At 41.8% G+C, this 19,369-nt stretch overlaps 1 protein-coding gene across 2 annotated transcripts; it reads right to left on the reverse strand.

Annotated features, from left to right (window-relative positions):
* Nucleotides 1-1,045: 1,045 nt before the first annotated feature.
* On the reverse strand, nucleotides 1,046-19,369 carry ATMIN (ATM interactor). Of its 2 annotated transcripts, XM_007516624.3 has the most exons (4): nucleotides 18,967-19,369; nucleotides 7,691-7,816; nucleotides 5,948-6,147; nucleotides 1,046-5,147 (listed from the first exon to the last, which is right to left on the reverse strand). In XM_007516624.3, exons 1-4 carry the CDS (start codon nucleotides 19,315-19,317, stop codon nucleotides 3,335-3,337), a joined length of 2,490 nt encoding a protein of 829 aa, XP_007516686.2. In that variant the 5' UTR covers nucleotides 19,318-19,369; the 3' UTR covers nucleotides 1,046-3,334. The 2 variants fall into 2 exon arrangements, with proteins under 2 accessions (XP_007516686.2, XP_060041101.1); XM_060185118.1 differs by lacking the exon at nucleotides 7,691-7,816.

Genomic DNA, 19,369 nt, shown 5'->3' on the forward strand with positions numbered 1-19,369 from the left:
ACACACACACAGATTTGACTTTGCTACAAATTACTGAGAAAAAAAAAATCATATTCTAGCTTTCATGCCAGAACTACACTGTTTACAAATATAAGGTACTGCATTATCAAATGGTTACATTTGAGGAATGCATGGAGTTTTTTCCTGTAAACAAAATTTCCCAATACCTAAATTCTAAAGTTTTAGTTTAGTAACATTAAATCTTTACATAAAAAGTGAACATTATTTTTTGTCAACCAGTAGGTGAAATGGACAAAGCACTGCACTCTCAACTATGAGATCCTGAGTTTGATCTCTGGCAGTACCAGGGTGATGCTGATTCTCTGTTCCTCTCTCTCATGTAAAAATAAATATATTTAAAAATGTTTACTTATTTAAAAAGGATATTCTGGTAATGTACCTCTTAACTTTTTAAAAAAAGATTATTTTGCCTCCAGGGTTATCTCTGGGGTTCAGTGCCTACACTACAAATCCACTGCTCCTGTGGCCATTTTTCAACTTTTTGAATAGGACAGAAATTGAAAGGGGAGGGGAAGATAGAGAGGGAGAAATACACCTGCAGACCAGCTTCATCACTTGTGAAGAGTTCCCTTCAACCCCACTGCAGGTGGGGAGTCAGGGACTAGAACTGGGATCTTTGTGCTAGTCCTTGTGCTTTGTACTATGTGCACTTAACCTGGTAGGCCACCTCCTGGCCCCCTTAATATTCTTTTTCTTTCTTTCTTTTGCCTCCAGGGTTATTGAAGGGGCTTGATGCTGGCACTATGAATCCACTACTCCTGGCAACCATTTTCCCCATTTTAATCAATAGGACAGAGAAATTGAGGAGGATACAGAGAGGGAGATGTACACCTGCATATCTGCTTCACCGCTTGTGAAGTGTCCCCCCCTGCAGGTGGGGAGTTGGGGCCTGAACCCTATCCTTGCACAGGTTCTTGTGTTTAGTACTATGTGTGCTAAACCGGGTGCACCAACACCTGGCCCCCTCTTAACTTTCTATTATGTAAATTATTAGTCTATTTCATGAACAAAGACAAAACCATAATGAAAATAAGCAGGCACAATAATTTAATCAAGTGAGATGAGTCTGTGAAAGACAACAAAGTAACTCACATTATGAGCTCTAAAATTCACCCCCCCCCAAAAGGTAGAATTCTCTGACTTAATCACTGAAATTTCAGGTTTTACAAATCTTAGAACAATTCAGGTAACCAAGGTTTTTTTTGGGAAAAGATTTTACTTGTACATAAAGAACTATTACATGCTCCATTTTCCTGTAATTATCATCTTGATTAACAAACATTATCACAGTAACAGTATTTTTAAAAGCCATAGATTGCTGCATTTATATTTACAAACAGCCCTAAACACAAACATGCATTTCTCCTTTATTAAGAGAACTTAAGTAAATGCTTGCACATTAAGGCAGTGACATTCTAAAACAATGAAATTCTAAGTTAAGGCTTTATGTTTGCTTTGAAATCCATATTCACAGGCAATTGAGACCAACATAAACTGTCATCTACCAGGTTGAGTTCATCTATCTAGGGTATGTTATGTAGGCACTATCAACAATTCTATGAGGGTAGGAATAGCAACACTGATGATTTTCTTAAATGAATTATAAGTCTTCTCCTTAGGTTTTAGCAACAAGTTTGTGTGTCACAGGAGAATTTTTTTTTTCTCAACTTACAGGCTTACCAATTCTTGCCTTAAAATTGAACAGAGGGAAAAAAAAAAAATCCAGAATCTTCTAAATACAGAAAACTCCAGAAGCATGCTTGACCATATTTCTTTCAGGACAGGGATTTTTTTTTTTTTTTTTGGATTACTGAAATAATGGGTCTTTTACAGTTGAAGATTGTTTGAAACTATCTTTTTTACTTTATTTGAGATAACGAGAGAAACTGACAGGGAGACACAGAAACCTGCAGCACTGCTCCACTTGTGAAGCTTTCCCCCTGCAAGTAGGGGCTTGGACTTGGGTCCTTGTGCACTTACCCAGGTGTGCTACTACCCAGAGCCCCATCTCTTCTCTAAATAAAAATAAAACAACAAAATTCAAGTTACTATACTTTAGGTGGATCTATTTTATAATTTCTATCTTCAAGGCACAAATCATATTCTTGCTAGATTAACGTCTTTCCTTTATTCAAAGAAAAGATGTTGTGAGGTGACTGAGAAATAGAATCACTGGACTGGCAAGACAGTTCACTTGGGAACGCATCTGGTTATCATGCACCCCACCCAGATTCTAGTCCAGCCTCCACCTCACTGGGGGAAGCTTTAGCAACACGGAATCTTTCCCACTCTCTCTGCCTTGTTCTATCTGAAAAAAACTGGCATGGTGCAGTGAAGCCACAGTAACAGGTCAGGGGTGGAGTGGGTGGGTGGGATTCACATTGAATTGTAGGTTGTATTCTTGCCCTATCAAGCTTGTTAGAAGTACAAAACATTAAGAATTTTGATGGTACATGTGCCACTCTGGAGAGAGCACCTCATGTTCTAGCCAAGTACAAGGGGTATTCACTCTCCAGTAAAAACTACCAGGAATGATTCCACATCCAGTATGGCCATGACTGCCATCAACTATTATTTAGACTAGAAGGATCAGTATTTACACTTAAGTCTTTGCTGCTCTTTCATTAGGCAGTAACTTTGCAGTAACATATTTCTTGTTGAGGAAAGTACTGTATACTTGCTATTAGTAGTAAATAGTTCATGTAGAGAAGGGATGATATTGATAACAAGAAAATTATCTCAAATGCTAATGACAGCTGTAGCTTTTTCCTTTGTTTTCAAGTCAGAAGAGACAGAGCAGATGAAGCTGCAGGCAGCATAAATCTCAAACCATCTAGGCAACAGAGTTTACATCTGATAGTGTATTTCTTTAAATGTTACTGTCAGGAAACAGGACTTTCTAACAAGCAGTCAACAATACTTTAGGTGTACTTTAAGTGAAGCATGTCACATTTTGACTAAAATATGTTGAAGATCTGATAAATGTGTACTCTAGTACCTGGTAAGCTTGGCTTCAGTTAAATGTCTAGATGTGTTTGAAAGATGTATTTATTTTTTCCTTTTTAACATGGAAGCAGTGAAAGGGCAAAAGTAGGCAACACAAAAACAATAATTTTTAGACCAACATTTTACACTTTATCATACACACATTTATACACAAATCTGATGTTTGCAAGTACAAAAGGCAAAGAACCTCCATGAATTGAAGCAACTGCATCATCAACTACATTCAGTCAAAATTGTTCTTTCTCATTCTCATTTTTTGAAGTCCAGAAGGAAGTTGTAAACGCCGTCCCACAAGTGGGCTCCACTTTTAGAAGCTGGAAACTGTGTGTAGTTCTGCACATGTCTGAGTTTCTACAGAGCTGAACTGAGATTCCATTGTGTTCCAGGCCAAATCAGCTAGGAGAAAGTCGTCCATTGCTGTTTGAGTTTCATTACTGGTGAAGAACAAGCTTCCCAGGGTTTCAAAGCCAGAATTCATGGTCTGTGTTTCTGTACTGTTCAACTGAACTTTGCTTTCAAGAGAAGGTATGTTTTTAGCAGCAGCAATTCCTTCAGTTTGGGTCTCTGTGTCAGATGAATCGGTACTCATGGAGAAGCTGGAGTGTTTTAGAATATTCCCCAGAGGCAGGTGAGGGGTACTGTCTAAAAAGAAGTTCAAGTCTGTCTGTGTCTGTGTGTCAAACATTTCAAGGCCTAAGAAGTTAGAATTTCCCCTACAACTGTAAGACTGGACAGAGGAGTCTGCAAGGAAGAAGTCAGTTTGGGTCTCTATGTCCAGGGATTCCAAGACTGGCTCAGTGGTTATGGTGCTCAGATCACTTTCTTCAGTTTGAGTCTGGATATTGGAGGCTGAAAAGAATTCTTCTATATCAAAATCAATTGAGGGATTTTGATTTGGGCCAGATGGAAGCTGGGTATCAGGTCCAGTATTTGTATCAGACAGGAGACTACGATTGTCCATTGTCTGGCTAGGCAAATTACTTGACAAGATGTTTTCCAAATCACTTAATAAATCTATGGTTTGGGTTTGATTATCTGTCATATTCTGTGAAGAAAGTATACTACTTTGAGCACTGAAGTTTATGATTGGTGCAGACTTCTCAATATCTTGACCTAAAGTTTTCGGGTGGTTCTGAGGTAACAAATTATGAGTTACAGGATCTGCCACTAAATTGTTGCTTATAATATTGTCTGTAGAGACATGGTATGATGAATGAACAGTCTCAAAAATGTCTCCACACATCACAGCTTGGTCCATCTGTACTCGATCATCTGTGGGACTTTGTATTCCACTTGTTTGAGTTTCTCTGGAGATTCCACCTGACTGGAAACAAACATCCATAAATGCATCTGTCTGAGCAGCTATAGTTGAAGTTACCTTAGAACTGGGTAAAAGTGTTTGAGTATGAACACTAATGGGAAGGGAAACTTGAGAACCAAATGTCAAATCTGTTTGTGAACAAGATGATACTGAGGAATCAGGGCTAGCCCACTGTGCCGAAGGTATTAAGTGTTGTGAAGCGTAAGACAGATCAGTCTGTATATTGATTGAAGAAATGCTGTTCTTTTGACATGTGTTCCCTAGTTCTTGTAAAGGATTAGATGAACTTTTACCCAAGTTTACTTGGATACCTGTGCTAATTGGCTCAACAGCAACAGGAGTTAGAATTTTTGAGAGAGGGAGGCTTTCCTTAAGAGAACAAGTTTCTGAATTCAGGCCAAGAATGAGGGTTCCTATGGACAAGGGCAGTAAGTGCACAGCACCAGGGGCTGAGCCCTGATGATCTACACCCAACACCACAGGCTGGCCTGAGGAGTCAGCTGTAGGCACAAAGACAGGCACTGGAGAAAGCTGCATGACAGGGAGTTTAACCAAGGCCACCTTGGGCTTTGGGAGAAGCAACTTCTGAGGGTATCTTGGAGGTGTTGTAAGAGTCTGTGTTCTGGCATTAGAGCTGCAAGAGTCTTCAAAAGATGTGACTAGCTTTATTTCTGAAGTTTCTAGTTTTTGAGTGTCTGCTCTGGGGGCTTGTTGGTTGTTTAATGATTCAGTGGTCTTACTGGACAGTTTCCCGTTGTGTAGGTAGTTTTCCATCTTTCTTTTCTTACTAGGTGGATCCCTAAAAATAATGGTAAAGTCAAAAAAGAAAAACTTTAAACCACATAACAAAACAAAAACAAAACCCTGGTGTTATCTTCTTCACTTACAGATGCTATTTCTAACGTCTATAGCAGAGGTCAGATTCTACCCAGGGAAGAGAAATTCCTTCTTTTGCAACTCTTAAAGAACTGGCTCTAACAACATGGAAATAGGGAAGCATATGTTTAAACAAACAAACAAACAGACAAAAACCCTCTAGTATTAGAACTCAACTTAGACTTTAAGTATATGGAAGCTAACATTATATAATGCAACTTTCACTACATATATATATATATATTTTTTTTTTTTTTAAAGATTTTATTTATTAGAAAGGTAGGAGAGAGAGAAAGAACCAGACATCACTCTGGTACATGTGCTGCTGGGGGACTGAAATCAGGACCTCATGCTTGAGAGTCCAATGCTTTATCCACTGCGCCACCTCGTGGACCACAACTTTCACTATTTCTATAGAAGGAAACTATTATACCAGATATAAATTTGACCTTTAAAATGAATTAGATGATTCAATTCATTCTTCAACAATTTAAGATCACTTTAAAAATGTTAGAAGTTGAAATTTCAAAATGGGAAAGTGATAGACATTCAAAATGGGATGACAAAGAATACAGAACAATTGGGTCACATCAGGTGTGGATCCTTTGCCATTCCCTAAAGTTTCTTATATAGCCCATTTTCTCCAGTATCCCTCACCTTTCCCTATACTAATGGCTCTTCCCATAGTCAGTCACTTTGGCATCACCATGTCTTCCCCTTTACCTGTGTTCTGCAGGGATCTCATGGCCAGTTCGGTAAATATGAGACTGTAAAGCAGTTCTGCTGGCATAGGGACAGCCACATGTGCACTGAAAGATCTTCCCACAGTCTTCTGCATGTCGTTTCAAGTCCCATTCAGTGCCATATGAATTGCTGCACTTACTACATTTATGCTTCTTTTCAGCATGCATTTTCATAAAATGCTAGGAAGAACACAAAAGGGACACAAATGAGAAGCTGTTACTGCTCAAAACATGTCAATAAACTTAAATTAACAATGATTTTATGTGTATAAAGTATAGCAGTCCAAATCAAAATAACTCAAAAGCAGAACAACTGCATTTTATACCTATTCTCACAATCATGTTTGCTTTATGAAAAGTAAAACTGGGGGGCCAAATGGTGAAGCAGGTCTGCAGGTGTCTATCTTTCTCTCCCCCTCTATATCTCAAATTCTGTCCTATACAACAAAAAAAATGGAAAAATGGCCGCCAGAAACAGTGGATTCGTAGTGCAGGTACCAAGCCCCAGCAATAGCTCTGGAAGTCAAAAAAAATTAAAACTGGGGATGTCAGGAGACAGTTCACTTGGTAGAGCACACACATTATAATACATGAGAGATGAGGAGGATTCAAGTCCATGCCACCTATAGGAGCAACATGTAAAAGGAAAGCTTAACAAGAGGTGAAACAGTGCTATAGTGTCTCTCACTATCTTGGTTTTTAAAAAGTGAGCCGTTTGACTTATATCAAGGTGCTTAGTAAAAAGACTGGTTTGGAAATAACACCCAATACTGAGCATCAGGTTTTGATCTACAAATGGGTGCTGCAGGCAGGAAAAGTTCTAGCTCTGCTTTACTAAGGATGTCTTCTAGCAACTGTCAATGAATTGCCCATCTTTTTCTGTCCTGAACCACCTCCTTTCCAGTAGCCCGGGCCCCACCTTCCTCTTAAGATAGCTGCTTCAGGAATTCTTTTCCAATACTTGTTATTCTTCATGGAGAAAATTTTCTTTGTACATTTGCTGTCTTCACCTGGAGGTGTACAAATTTACACACGTTTTCTCATTCTTTGCTGAAAGGGTCTTCTCTTCCTTTCCAAATTCCATGTTGGTCATCTTTTCTCCAGAACAAACCTCTTTCACTTGCATTATATTCTACTTACTTTTCCCAGCTAGGAGACTCTTGGGTGATTTTCCTCACAAACAGTTTTCTCCTTGTTCTTTTTTTTTTATTTAATTTTTTTTTTGGTTTTTAAATATTTATTTCTTTTTTGTTGCCCTTGCGTTTATTGTTGTTGTAGTTATTGTTGTTGATGTCATCATTGTTGGATAGGACAGAGAGAAATGGAGAGAGGAGGGGAAGACAGAGAGGGAGAAAGACACTTGCAGACCTGCTTCACTACCTGTGAAGCGACTCCCCTATAGGTGGGGAGCTGGGGGCTCGAATCGGGATCCTTACGCTGGTCCTTGTGCTTTGCGCCGCCTGCACTTAACCCGCTGCGCTACTGCCCGGCTCCCTTCTTTTTTTTTTTGACCATAACTCTGCTCATCTCTGGCTTATATTGCTGAACCTGGGACCTCTGGTGCCTCAGGTCTGTTGCTTAAACTTAAACTTTGTGTTTCTGCCCCTGCCCACAAGCTGCTTTCTCCTCAGTTCTTTAGGTATAACTGGTAACTAATCAATGCACATTGAGTTTCTATCACCTTTATTTCATCCAAAGTACTACACTAAAGACAAGTAAATACCTGTTTTACGAGAGAAAACTGAGAAAATGGTCTGTCAGGGCCTCTAGGGCATCCTTCAATTGGACAACAGTAGAATTTCGGAACTGCTGTCAAATCTTTTCTTATTGTTGGATTTACTATGCCGTCCTGCAAAAGAAAAACAGAATAGGCTGGAAATAGAAATGAGCATTGACTAAAGAGGAACACAGTAACTTTTTGGTGGGTGATGAAAATGTAACTGCGTGGTCCGGGAGGTGGTGCAGTGATTAAGCTTTGCACTCTGAAGCATGAGGTCCCAAGTTCGAGCCCCGGCAGCACATGTGCCAGAGTGATATCTGGTTCTTTCTCTCTCCTCCTATCTTTCTCATAAATAAATAAAATCTTAAAAAAAAAAAAATGTAACTGGATTGTGGTAATAATTACACAACTAAGTAAATCTACTAAAAATGATTTATTCACTGAAAATGGACACTTTTTATAGTGTGTTAATCTTATATACCCGTACAACACTTCAGTTTTTTAAAGTAATAGTGCATATATATTTATACATATACATTTATTTATTAGTGAGAAAGAGAGAAAAAGAGAACTAGAGCTTCAATCTGGCACATTCAATGCTGGGAGTTGAACTCAAGACCTCTTATGTCCTAAGAGTCCAATTCTTTATTCACTGTGCCACCCCCAGACCACAATAAGACTATTTGTTAAAAGAGAAGTTGTAGATTCACAGCAAAACTGAGTGAAAGTTAGAGTGTTCCCACATCACCATCCTCAAACATCTTCCACTAAAACATCCTCTAACAGAATAGTACACTTGTTAGAATTGATGAATCTACACTGATGCAGCATCATCACCTAAACCCCATAGTCTGTATTAGAGTTCACTCTTGGTTTTATATATTCTGGGGGTTTTGGAAAATGTATAATGACATACATCCATCATTACAACACTATACAGTCTTTCTCTGCCATAAAAATTCCTTGTGTGCCACCTATTCTTGACACTTTTTTTTTTTTAATCTTTTCCAGTATGTCATACAGTTGGAATCACATAGAATGTAACTGTGTCAGATTTATCTCTTCCATTTGGTAACATGTCTCTAAATACTCTTTGTCTTTCATTGCTTTACAGTTTGTGTTGAGTAATATTCTGTTTTTTGTTATGTACAACAATTATCCATTCATCTGCTGAAGAACATCTTGGTTGCTTCCAAGATGGCAACTATTCACTTCTCTCATAAAAAAAACAAAAAACAAAAAACTGCTTATCTATTGTTGAGAGACAGAAAGAAAAGAGAACCAGAGCATCACTCTGGTATATGCAAAGCTAAGCACTGAACTCAGGAACTTGTTCTTTTAGGTTTAATGCTTCAGCCACTGATCCACCTCCTGGGCTGCATTTCTCTTTTTAAATTTCTTCTATCACCTTCTACCTCAACATTGCTTCACCATCATTAGCTCAAGCACTCCTGTTTCTCTGAACATTGTTATTAACCTCTTAACAAATTTCTAGGCCTTCATTAACATTTTATCAAATTAATCTTTGTAATATATAGCTTCACTCAAATATCTTCTTTCTTAAAGACAATTGTTTTCACTTTTTAAAAAATTATCATTGGAGCTTCACTGATCCATAACCAACTTTTCAGAGAGAGAAGGAAAAATAACACAGTACCAAAGCTTCCTCTGATGTGGTGGAGGCTGGGTTTGAACCTGGGTCATGAGCATGGCAAAGCAGGTACACTATCCACGGGAGCTGTTTGGCTGGATCTTCATTCAAACCTTTTAAACAGTGCCCTACTTAATTCCCAATTTCTCTAGCCTGGAGTATTCAAATTCCCTTATGTATAATGGAACTGTTTGAATGTTCCAAATCATCTTAAGGATAAGAATATATCTGTATCTTCTGTTGCATTCACAAATGTTTTGAATGGAGTAAATGTTCAATAAAAACTTGTGGCATTGAACTGGGGAGATGCATACTTGATGGTTATGCAACAGCTTATTATTATTATTTTTAAATATTTATTCCCTTTTGTTGCCCTTGTTGTTTTATTGTTGTAGTTATTATTGTTGTTGTTGGATAGAACAAAGAGAAATGGAAGAGGAGGGGAAGACAGAGGGGGAGAAAAAGATAGACATCTGCAGACCGGCTTCACCGCTTATGAAGCAACTCCCCAGCAGGTGGGGAGCTGGGGGCTCGAACCAGGATCCTTATGCCAGTCCTTGCGCTTATGCAACAGCTTATTATCCCTGAGGCTCCGAGGTTCCAGGTTCAATCTTCTGCACTACCATAAGCCAGAGTTCTGGTCTGTGTCCTCCTCTCTATATCCTGTTTTTTTCCGCCCTTTCATTAAAATAAAGTAAAATAACATATTGAAAAATACTTGTGGCATTATACTGAATATCCTCAAGTGGTCATGTAAGTAAAAAACTGTATCACGTAACAAAATGAGACACTAAATACAGTTGAACTGGGTATTAGTAAGGAAAAAAAATCCTTGTTGGGGGAAGGGGGGCTTTGAGGTCCTGGTGCATAACCATGGAAAAGGATTTGAGGTGGGGATGTTTTGCAGACAGTTATCATGGTAAGATGAGAAACTACTGGAAACCATTAACCTCCCAATTAGAGCAAAATCCTTGTTATTACTATAAGCATAGGCAACAATCTGACACTGTACATTTTCCTGTTTTCTGAGGTCAACTCCTGAGCCTTCCCCCTCACCTTTCCTGGGACTTCTTCCCATTGTTGTCCTGAGGTGACAAGTTTAAAGGATAGGCTGACTGAGATCAGAACAAGGGAGTCCCTTCACAGGTGGTGAAGCAGGTCTGCAGCTGTCTATCTTTCTTCCCCTGTCTTCCCCTCCTCTCTCCATTTCTCTCTGTCCTATCCAGCAACAACGACATCAATAACAACAACTACAACAACAATAAAAAGACAACAAGGGCAACAAAAGGGAAAATAAATAAAATTTATTTAAATAAATAAATAAATAAATAAAAGAAATGGTGGAACAATGAAACATGAATTGGCAGTGAGAAAGTGATTGATTCTGAAGCCCTCTATATATTCAAAACCAAAATCTACCAGCCTTTTTATCTTCATCTTCAGTATGTACATAACTAAAAACTGGGAAAAGATGCACACAAGATTATTTCATGGTTTGTATTTTCTTGGGCACATGCTTACAAAACATTTTGAATTAAGTACACTTTTTTTTTTAAACAGGGGGCTGGGAGATTGTTCACTCAGTTAAGTGCACACTTTACTATGTACTTTACCTGAGTTAGAGCCCTATACTATCACATGGCAACACTATGCAAAGAGGAAACTTCAAGGGGGCCAGGTGGTGGCGCACCTGGTTAAGTGCTCACATTAAAGTGTGCAAGGATCCAGGTTCAAGCCCCTGGGCTCAAATCTGCAGGGAGAAAGCTTTATAAGTGGTAAATCAGGGCTGCCAGTGTCTCTCTGCCTCGCTCCCTCTCTAGCTCCTCCACTCCTCTCAATTTTTCTGTCTCTATCCAATAAAAAATAAATACAAATATTAAAAAATAATAAAATGTAATTTTTAAAAAATGGAAGTTTCAAGAGCAGTGGAGCAGTGCTTATAGTATTATCTTCTTTTCTTTTTTCCTTTGTCTCACACCCTCTATCTGGAAAAAAAGGTGAGGAAATAAGAATCTACTGAGAGCAGTAGAATAGCATAGGCACCAACCCCCCCCCCCCAAGTATTAGTGGAAAAACAATGTTTTTATTTATTTATTTATTATTGGATAGAGACAGAGAGAAATTGAGGGGGGAGATGAAGAGAGACAGAGAGACACCTGTAGTCCTGCTTCATCAACCGTGAAGCTTTCCCCTTGCAGATGGGGACCAGGGGCTTGAACCTGGGTACTTGTGCACTGTAATGTGAGCGCTTAACTAGGTGCACCACCGCCTGGCCCCTAACAATTTAAATGTTCACAGAACATTTTATGTAAATGTATTTGAGTGGGCAGGGAGGTGGCACAGTGTCAGAACACAGGTTTGCAGGAATGAATCCTGGGTTCCATCCTGGGTATTACATATCCTGTAGTGATGTTCTGGTTCTCTCTCATTAAATACATTAATTTTTTTTTTTTTCTCCTCCAGGGTTATTGCTGGGCTCGGTGCCTGCACCATGAATCCACCGCTCCTGGAGGCCATTTTTCCCCCTTTTTGTTGCAGCCTCGCTGCGGTTATTATTGCCATTGTTGACGCAATTCGTTGTTGGATAGGACAGAGAGAAATGGAGAGAGGAGGGGAAGACAGAGAGAGGGGGAGAGAAAGATAGACACCTGCAGACCTGCTTCACTGCCTGTGACGTGACTCCCCTGCAGGTGGGGAGCCGGGGGCTCCAACCGGGATCCTTACACCGGTCCCTGCGCTTTGCGCCACATGCACTTAACCCACTGCGCCACCGCCCGACCCCCCACATTAATATTTTTAAGAAGACTGTATGGAGCAGATGGAAAACATGAAGAGAAAAGCGGAGGGATATAACTGAAGGAGAGAAAGTAAATAGGATTATAAAAAGTGTGTGTGTGTGTGTGTGTCGGGGAGCAATATAGCAGGCTGGGAAGATAGCTGACTTAGGAGAGTTTCTTGCTTTGCCATGTATGCTAACCAGGTTTGAACCCAGTCCCTATTAAACCGGGGGAAGCTTCAGTGCTGTGGAGCCTTTCCCACTCTGTCTTTGACAAGGTCAGCCCAGAGCAGTGAAGTCTTGGTGAGGAGAGGAAAAAAAAAGTATATATATATATGTATATATATGTATGTATATGTATGTATATATATATATTAATATAGCTATTTTATCACCTTTTGTATTCAAAGAAAATACTCAAGAAGAAAACTAGTCGTTTTACTGTACACATTTAAAATTAGAAGTCTTTGTACAACATGGTCTAAAAACAACCTGAAAACTTTTTTATAATAACTTCCTGGTTAATCATTAAAAGCAAACCCATGGATTAAACATAATCAAAAAACGTTCTAAGCCATACTTTAAATATGTAGATGTTGCTGGATAAGAAGTTTTTTTTTGTTTTTTAAAGAGGAGCAGGGGTAGATAGTATAATGTTTATGCAGAGACTCTCATGCCTGGGGCTCCAAAGTCCAGGTTCAGTCCCCCACCCCATCACAAGCTAGAGCTGAACAGTGTTCTGGTGAAAAGGGGGGGGGGGAGTATTTTAAGAGCCCTGTTCCTGTTCACTACTTCCAAACACAAGGAATGAAAGAATCTCTAACAATCAAGAAATGCCCATAAGCCCCAACTATTACTGTCTATTTCCTAATCCCAGCCTTCATTTCTTCATGGATCCCCCTAAAGGCAAGGTGGACCTAATGTATATACTTGGAGAACAAATTTATCTTAATGCACATCAAGGGGCTGATTAATCACACTCAATCTCTCTCTCTCTAAAAGACATAACTTTTTTTTGCCACCAGGGTTATTGCTGAGGCTTGGTGTCAACACTACAAATCTACTGCTCTCTGTGGCTTTTTTTTTTTTCTTGACAGGATGGAGAGAAATTGAGATGGAAGGAAGATAGAGTGGGAGAAAGACACCTGTAGATCTGCTTCACACTCATGAAGTATTCCCCTGCGGCGGGGAGTAGGGGCTGGAAACTGGGTCCTTGTGCACGTTTGCTTAGCTGGGTGCGCCACTGCCTGGGCCCCTCAATTTCTCCTTGTCCTATAAAATAAAATGTGTGTGTGTGGGGTGGCTGCAAGGAGCAGTGAATTCACTGTGCAGATACTGATCCATAATGGTAATGCTGGTGACAATAAACAAGCAAACAATCCACATTAGACCAAAAGCAGAGGCCCTTCTCACTTTAGAATTCAATCCCCATTCTTACTTATCATCTTCAGAAGGGATTGCAAATCATTTAGATTAAGAAAGAACTATTTGGAGGCTGGTTGGTGCCAGACCTGGTAAGCACACATTGTCATTATTCAGGAGGACTGGAACCTCCAGTCCTCACCTGTAAGCGAGTAAGCTTCATGAGTGGTGGAGCAGCACTGCAGGTTTCTGTCTCTGTTTTACTCTATCAATTAAAATTGGGGGGCGGGGGTACTGCTGAAAATAATGAAGCCCTTGTGCAGACACCCAGCCTCAGTGATAACCTTGGTGACGAAAAGGAAAAAAAAGTTGGTGAAATAAATAGCTCACTTGGTTTTGCCATGTGTACAACCCAGGTTCAAGCCAGGCCTCCACTACAGTGAGGAAGCTTGGTGCTGTGGTCTCTTAGAGAGAGAGGGAGGGAGAGAGAGGGAGGGAGGGAGGGAGAGAGGGAGAGGGAGAGGGAGAGGGAGAGGGAGAGAGAGAGAGAGAGAGAGAGAGAGAGAGAGATAAAACAATTTGGCTGGGGGTTAAGTGTTATAAAGAATAATCAGGGAGCTGGGCGGTAGCGCAGTGGGTTAAGCACCCGTGGCACAAAGCGCAAGGACCGGCCTAAGGATCCCAGTTCGAGCCCTCAGCTCCCTGCCTGCAGGGGGTTGCTTCGCAAGCGGTGAAGCAAGTCTGCAGGTGTCTTTCTCTCCTCCTCTCTTCATTTCTCTCTATCCTGTCCAACAACAACAGCAGCAGCTATGACAACAGTAACAACTACAACAAGTGCAACAACAAGGGCAACAAAATGGGAAAAATGGCCTCTAGGAGCAGTAGATTCCCACCTAGCCGCAAAGATAACCCTGGAGGCAAAAAAAAAAAAAAAAATCAATGAAGTAATGATTCAGGTCAAGGGAGACAGCATAGTGTTTATGCAAAAAGACTTTCATGCCTGTGGCTTCAAAGTCCCCAGTACAGGGCCCCACACAAACCTATGACAAAGCCAAGCAGTGCTCTGGTAAAACAAGCAAACAACCCAAAGCCCTGGTCTGGGAGGTGGTGCAACAGGCAAAGCACTGGACTCAAGTATAAGATCCTGAATTTAAGCCCCAGCACTATGTGCTAGAGTGATGCTCATGTTCTCTCCTTTCAAACAAATAATGAAATATTTAAAAAAAATATTCAGCAACTAAGGGATACCAAAATAAAGATGATCATAATCTAGAAAATGTAAACATAATAAAAATAATAGAGTAACTATAATCAGGAGAATAACAAGAAAGTTTCATTGAGTAAAACTGATCCTGGAACATTGGTTTGAACTATGCCAGGTCTAACTATATGTGCATTTTCCTATAACAGACAATGTAAACTAATGGTACTGATATAGAGGAGCAGGGGGCTGGGTGATGGCACACCTGGTTGAGTACACACATTACTTATTATACATAAGGACCCAGGGTGAGACCCTGCTCCCCATCTGCAAGAGGAAAGCTTCATGAATGGTAGAGCAGTATTGCAGGTGTCTGTGACTCTTGCTCTCCTTCTGTATCTCTCCCTCCCCTTTCAATTTCTCTCTGTCATATCAAATATAAGAAAAATAAACACAGAATAGCACTATACATGCATTCTTCTTTTGGTTTTGTTTCAGAAAAGATGTATTTATATTTATTACAAATGAGGGAGAGAGTTTCACATGAGGAAGACAGATGGAGGGAGAAGCCAGAGCACCACTCTGGTACATGTAATGCCAGGGATCAAACCAAGAATCTGGCAGGAGAGACTGATGTTAAATCAGCTGAACTATTTCCCCAGGTGCCTCTTATGATTTTCTTAACATTTTCCCCCTCTTATTTTACTATAAGAATATAGTACATACTACTATAAGAGAATTTGTGTCAACTGAATCTGAGTCAATGCAGGCTAGTAAAGTTTTTTTGGGGATTTGGAAGTTATATGTGGATTTTCAATGGCACGGGGTTTGGTGCTGTGCTAAATCTGCCAAGCAGATACGTTTGATGGGTAGCAGAGTCTCTAAGTCCAAATATAGACTGCTTTTAAAAATCACAGGAAAAATCTACTCGGTCCTTGTTCCCAGACCTCTTCCTTCCAATAGTTTGAGAAAAATCAAGTATTAAATATAAGGTTTGAATTTAAGAACCAGAAACTCAGCATCACCACTTTGGTGACTGCTGTTAAAAGGACTCTTTTTGTAGATGCTCAGAAACTACAGGGTACCATGATTAGAAAGAGTATGTAGGAAAATGATTCTCTTTGAAATAAAAGACAGCTATGATTAAGGGTGAAGTTTCCTTCACTTCCTATTAAAACAGGTACCCTTGGTGGTCCAGTAGGTGGTACATAGATTAAGTACTGGACCCTCAAGCTTGAGGTTGTGAATTTGATCCCAAACATTGCTTGTACCAGAATAATGTTCTGATTCTCTCTCACCCTCCTCTCCTCTCTCTCTTGCATAAATAAAATAAATATCTAGGGAGTCGGGCGGTAGCAGAGTGGGTTAAGCGCAGGTGGCACAAAGCACAAGGACCTGCGAAAGGATCCCGGTTTGAGCCCCTGGCTTCCCACCTGCAGGGGAGTTGCTTCACAACTGGTGAAGCAGGTCTGCAGGCGTCTATCTTTCTCTCCCTGTCTTCCCCATTTCTTTCCATTTCTCTCTGTCCTATCCAACAATGATGACGACAACAACAACAATAACTACAACAATAAAACTAGGGCAACAAAGGGGAATAAGTATTAAAAAATAAATATTTAAAAATATTTTAATGAGTGAGGTAGGGGGTGTGTGTGTGCAGGGGGAGGGGGAGATAAGAGCATTGCTAGTTCTGACTTATGATGGTGCTGGAGACTCAACCTGAGACCTAGAGCCTCTGGCATAAAAGTCCTTTTGTGTAACTAGTATGCTATATCCTCATCCTAAAATAGATGAATCACGTCACAGGCTATGAGGGAGTATACTGATACTCTGAAATGCTAAAGGATTTGTATTTCCTTTAAATATATTGTTTTAAAAGATTCAGATATCAAAGTATGATCCCTGTCAACACATATGCCAAAGCTGATTGGTGCTACGGCCTCTCTCATAAAAGTAAATAAAAATAAAATTTAAGTGCTTGCCAACAGCACGGAGAGTCTGGGTTAAATGGGAAGGTTTATTTATTTGTGTACAGATGTAATATCTGCCTTTACAGCCTATTAGTGAGAAGGTAATAATGAAGATGGGTGATGACCATTCTGTATGACCTAAAGAGAGAGAGTCAAAGGATTAGGTTGGAGAATTCCTACAGAAATAACAGTTTATCCACTCAAGTTAAAACTATGGTTAAGGGAGTCACGCGGCAGTGCAGTGGGTTAAGCGCAGGTGGCGCAAAGCACAAGGACCAGCATAAGGATCCCGGTTCGAGCCCCCGGCTCCCCACCTGCAGGGCAGTCGCTTCACAGGTGGTGAAGCAGGTCTGCAGGTGTCTATCTTTCTCTCCCCCTCTCTGTCTTCCCCTCCTCTCTCCATTTCTATCTGTCCTATTCAACAACAACAACATCAATAATAACCACAACAATAAAAAACAAGAAGGACAACAGAAGGGAATAAATAAATATTTAAAAAAAAAACTATAGTTAAGACAAGGAAGGGTTTAATTAACATTTACTAATGTTAATTACTAAATTAAGAGTAATTTAAGATGATTCTCACAAATTACTGCATTTGTGTCTTAATAAAAACCCCAAAACTAATGAACTATTGTATTTTACTGTCGGCTGTAAACCTTATCACCCCGTCCCCATAAAAGGGTGTAAAAACTATTTTGAGGAAAATTGCAACCCCACCTGTGGGAGTATCCTCACCACAGCTCCTAACTGAGCTAATTTTCTAAAGAATATTACTGAAAACTTCCTTCATGTGCGTGACGCAGGTTACAGCATGGCCTCCAGCTTTGGTACTGTGGTTTCTTTCCCCTCTCTGTCACTATATGAAAAGTCAACCTGGAACAGTGAAACCCTGGAGGTGACACTAAATAAATACAAAAGAAAAAAGAAAGAAAAAAAAAGGCTCAATCTTCATGGGCCCATCTGCCCTAGCAGAGATCACCACCTCAAACTATACTAGTGAATTTTCCTCAGAAGCCTGATACTGCCCAGGAGATGACAGAACATAAAAAGAGTGATGGTCTTGTCTGTTTCTTTTTTTTTGTCTCCAGGTTTATCTCTGGGGCTCTGTGCCTGCACTATGAATCCACCGCTCCTGAAGGCCATTTTTTCCCATTTCTGTTGCTCTTGTTGTTAACTGCTGCTGTTGTTGGATAGGACAGAGAGAAGTAGAGAGAGAGGAGAGGAAGACAGAGGGAGAGAGAAAGACAGACACCTGCAGACCTGCTTCACCCCCCTGCAGGTGGGGAGCCAGGGGCTCGAACCCAGATCTTTAGGTCGGTCTTTGCGCTTCGTGCCATGTGCGCTGAATCCACTGTGCTACCACCCGGCCCCTTCTTAGTTTCTTTCTTAACTAGTACATCTAAAAGAGGGGAGAAGATAAATCTAACGATGCTTTGATTCAGGATTTACCTAATGGACCGAGTATGCAATATACTTTAAACTTACTACTCAATCAATTCAGACCATCAAAGCAACTTACTCATAAAGCCGCTTTCAGCGACACGCTTTGGAGTTATGTCCCAGTTGGCACACAAGGCTCTAAGGAGTGGTGGAAGGAAAAGTTCCTATGGCAATGACTGAGAAACTATGATTTCACAGGTTTGTGGGTGGGGCTGGCCATCTGGATTTTTAATACGCTTTCCAGAGACATATACTTAAAAGTAGATGGGATGCTCGTGACACCCTAAGCAACAAACTGCTGCCTTGTTTATTCTCCCTTGTTGTGCTCCTGCTTAAAGACGGCTCACGGGAGGAGCGCATTTCCCTCAGGTCTCCCCGCTGAGCCAAGCTCATTTACGCTCTTGGAAAGTCGCTGCTAGCAGAGCCAGGGCGTCAGACATCCGCACAGCCCCCGCAGCAGCCCGCCGGACCCACCCGAGGGCGGTTCTGTGGGTGTCTGCTGGAAGGCAGCCGGTTCCAGAGCCAGAGACAGCGGCGGCGTTCAGGCTGCGTAACCCCGCGTCTCTCGGCCGCAGAGCCAGGCGGGCGCGCACGTTCCTGGGCTGCCGCGAGAACCAAGGCGACGGGTCGAGGTGGAGACGCCTGAGCCGGGAGGCCCGCGGCCAGGGAGCCCTGTAGTCGAAGCCCGTCGCCGGGTGACCGGCGGGTGACACGGTGCTTGGCTCCGGCCGAGCAGCACCCACTTTCCGCGGCCAGGACACCCCCGCCTTCCCTTCCGCTGGGCGCGCGGTCAGTGCTCGGGAGCCCCGCGGTCGCAGGCCGGCCCGACCCCGCGACCCCCGCCCGCCGGTCGTCCGGGGCGCCCGGCAGACTCACCTGCAGGCGGTGACTCTTGACCAGGTGCATGTTGAGCGCGGGGCTGTTGGGCAGGATCTTGCCGCAGCCGCGCACGGTGCACAGGATGTTGGTCCGCACCGCCCGGGACAGCTCGCTCACCGACGGCTGGATGAGCTCCCGGGCCGCCGGCGCCGGACCCGTGGGTTGCTGCTGCTTCCTAGCGGGGGAAGGTCGCGGCCGGCTGCCCCCTAGTCGTCCCGGGGGACCCCACGGGTCCGAATCGGTGGCGGCGGCGGCGGCGGCGGCGGCACCTCTCGCGGCCTCTGGGATGACCGCGGCGCCCGAGGCCAGGGCCGCTGGCCCCGCCGCCGCCGCCTTAGAGGCCGCCATGGCTCCAGCACAGTAACCCGCCCGGCTCGCAGACCCCGCCTCCCGCCGCAGC

This window comes from Erinaceus europaeus, chromosome 2 (assembly GCF_950295315.1).
Source record: "Erinaceus europaeus chromosome 2, mEriEur2.1, whole genome shotgun sequence".
Taxonomy (NCBI): Eukaryota; Metazoa; Chordata; class Mammalia; order Eulipotyphla; family Erinaceidae; genus Erinaceus; species Erinaceus europaeus.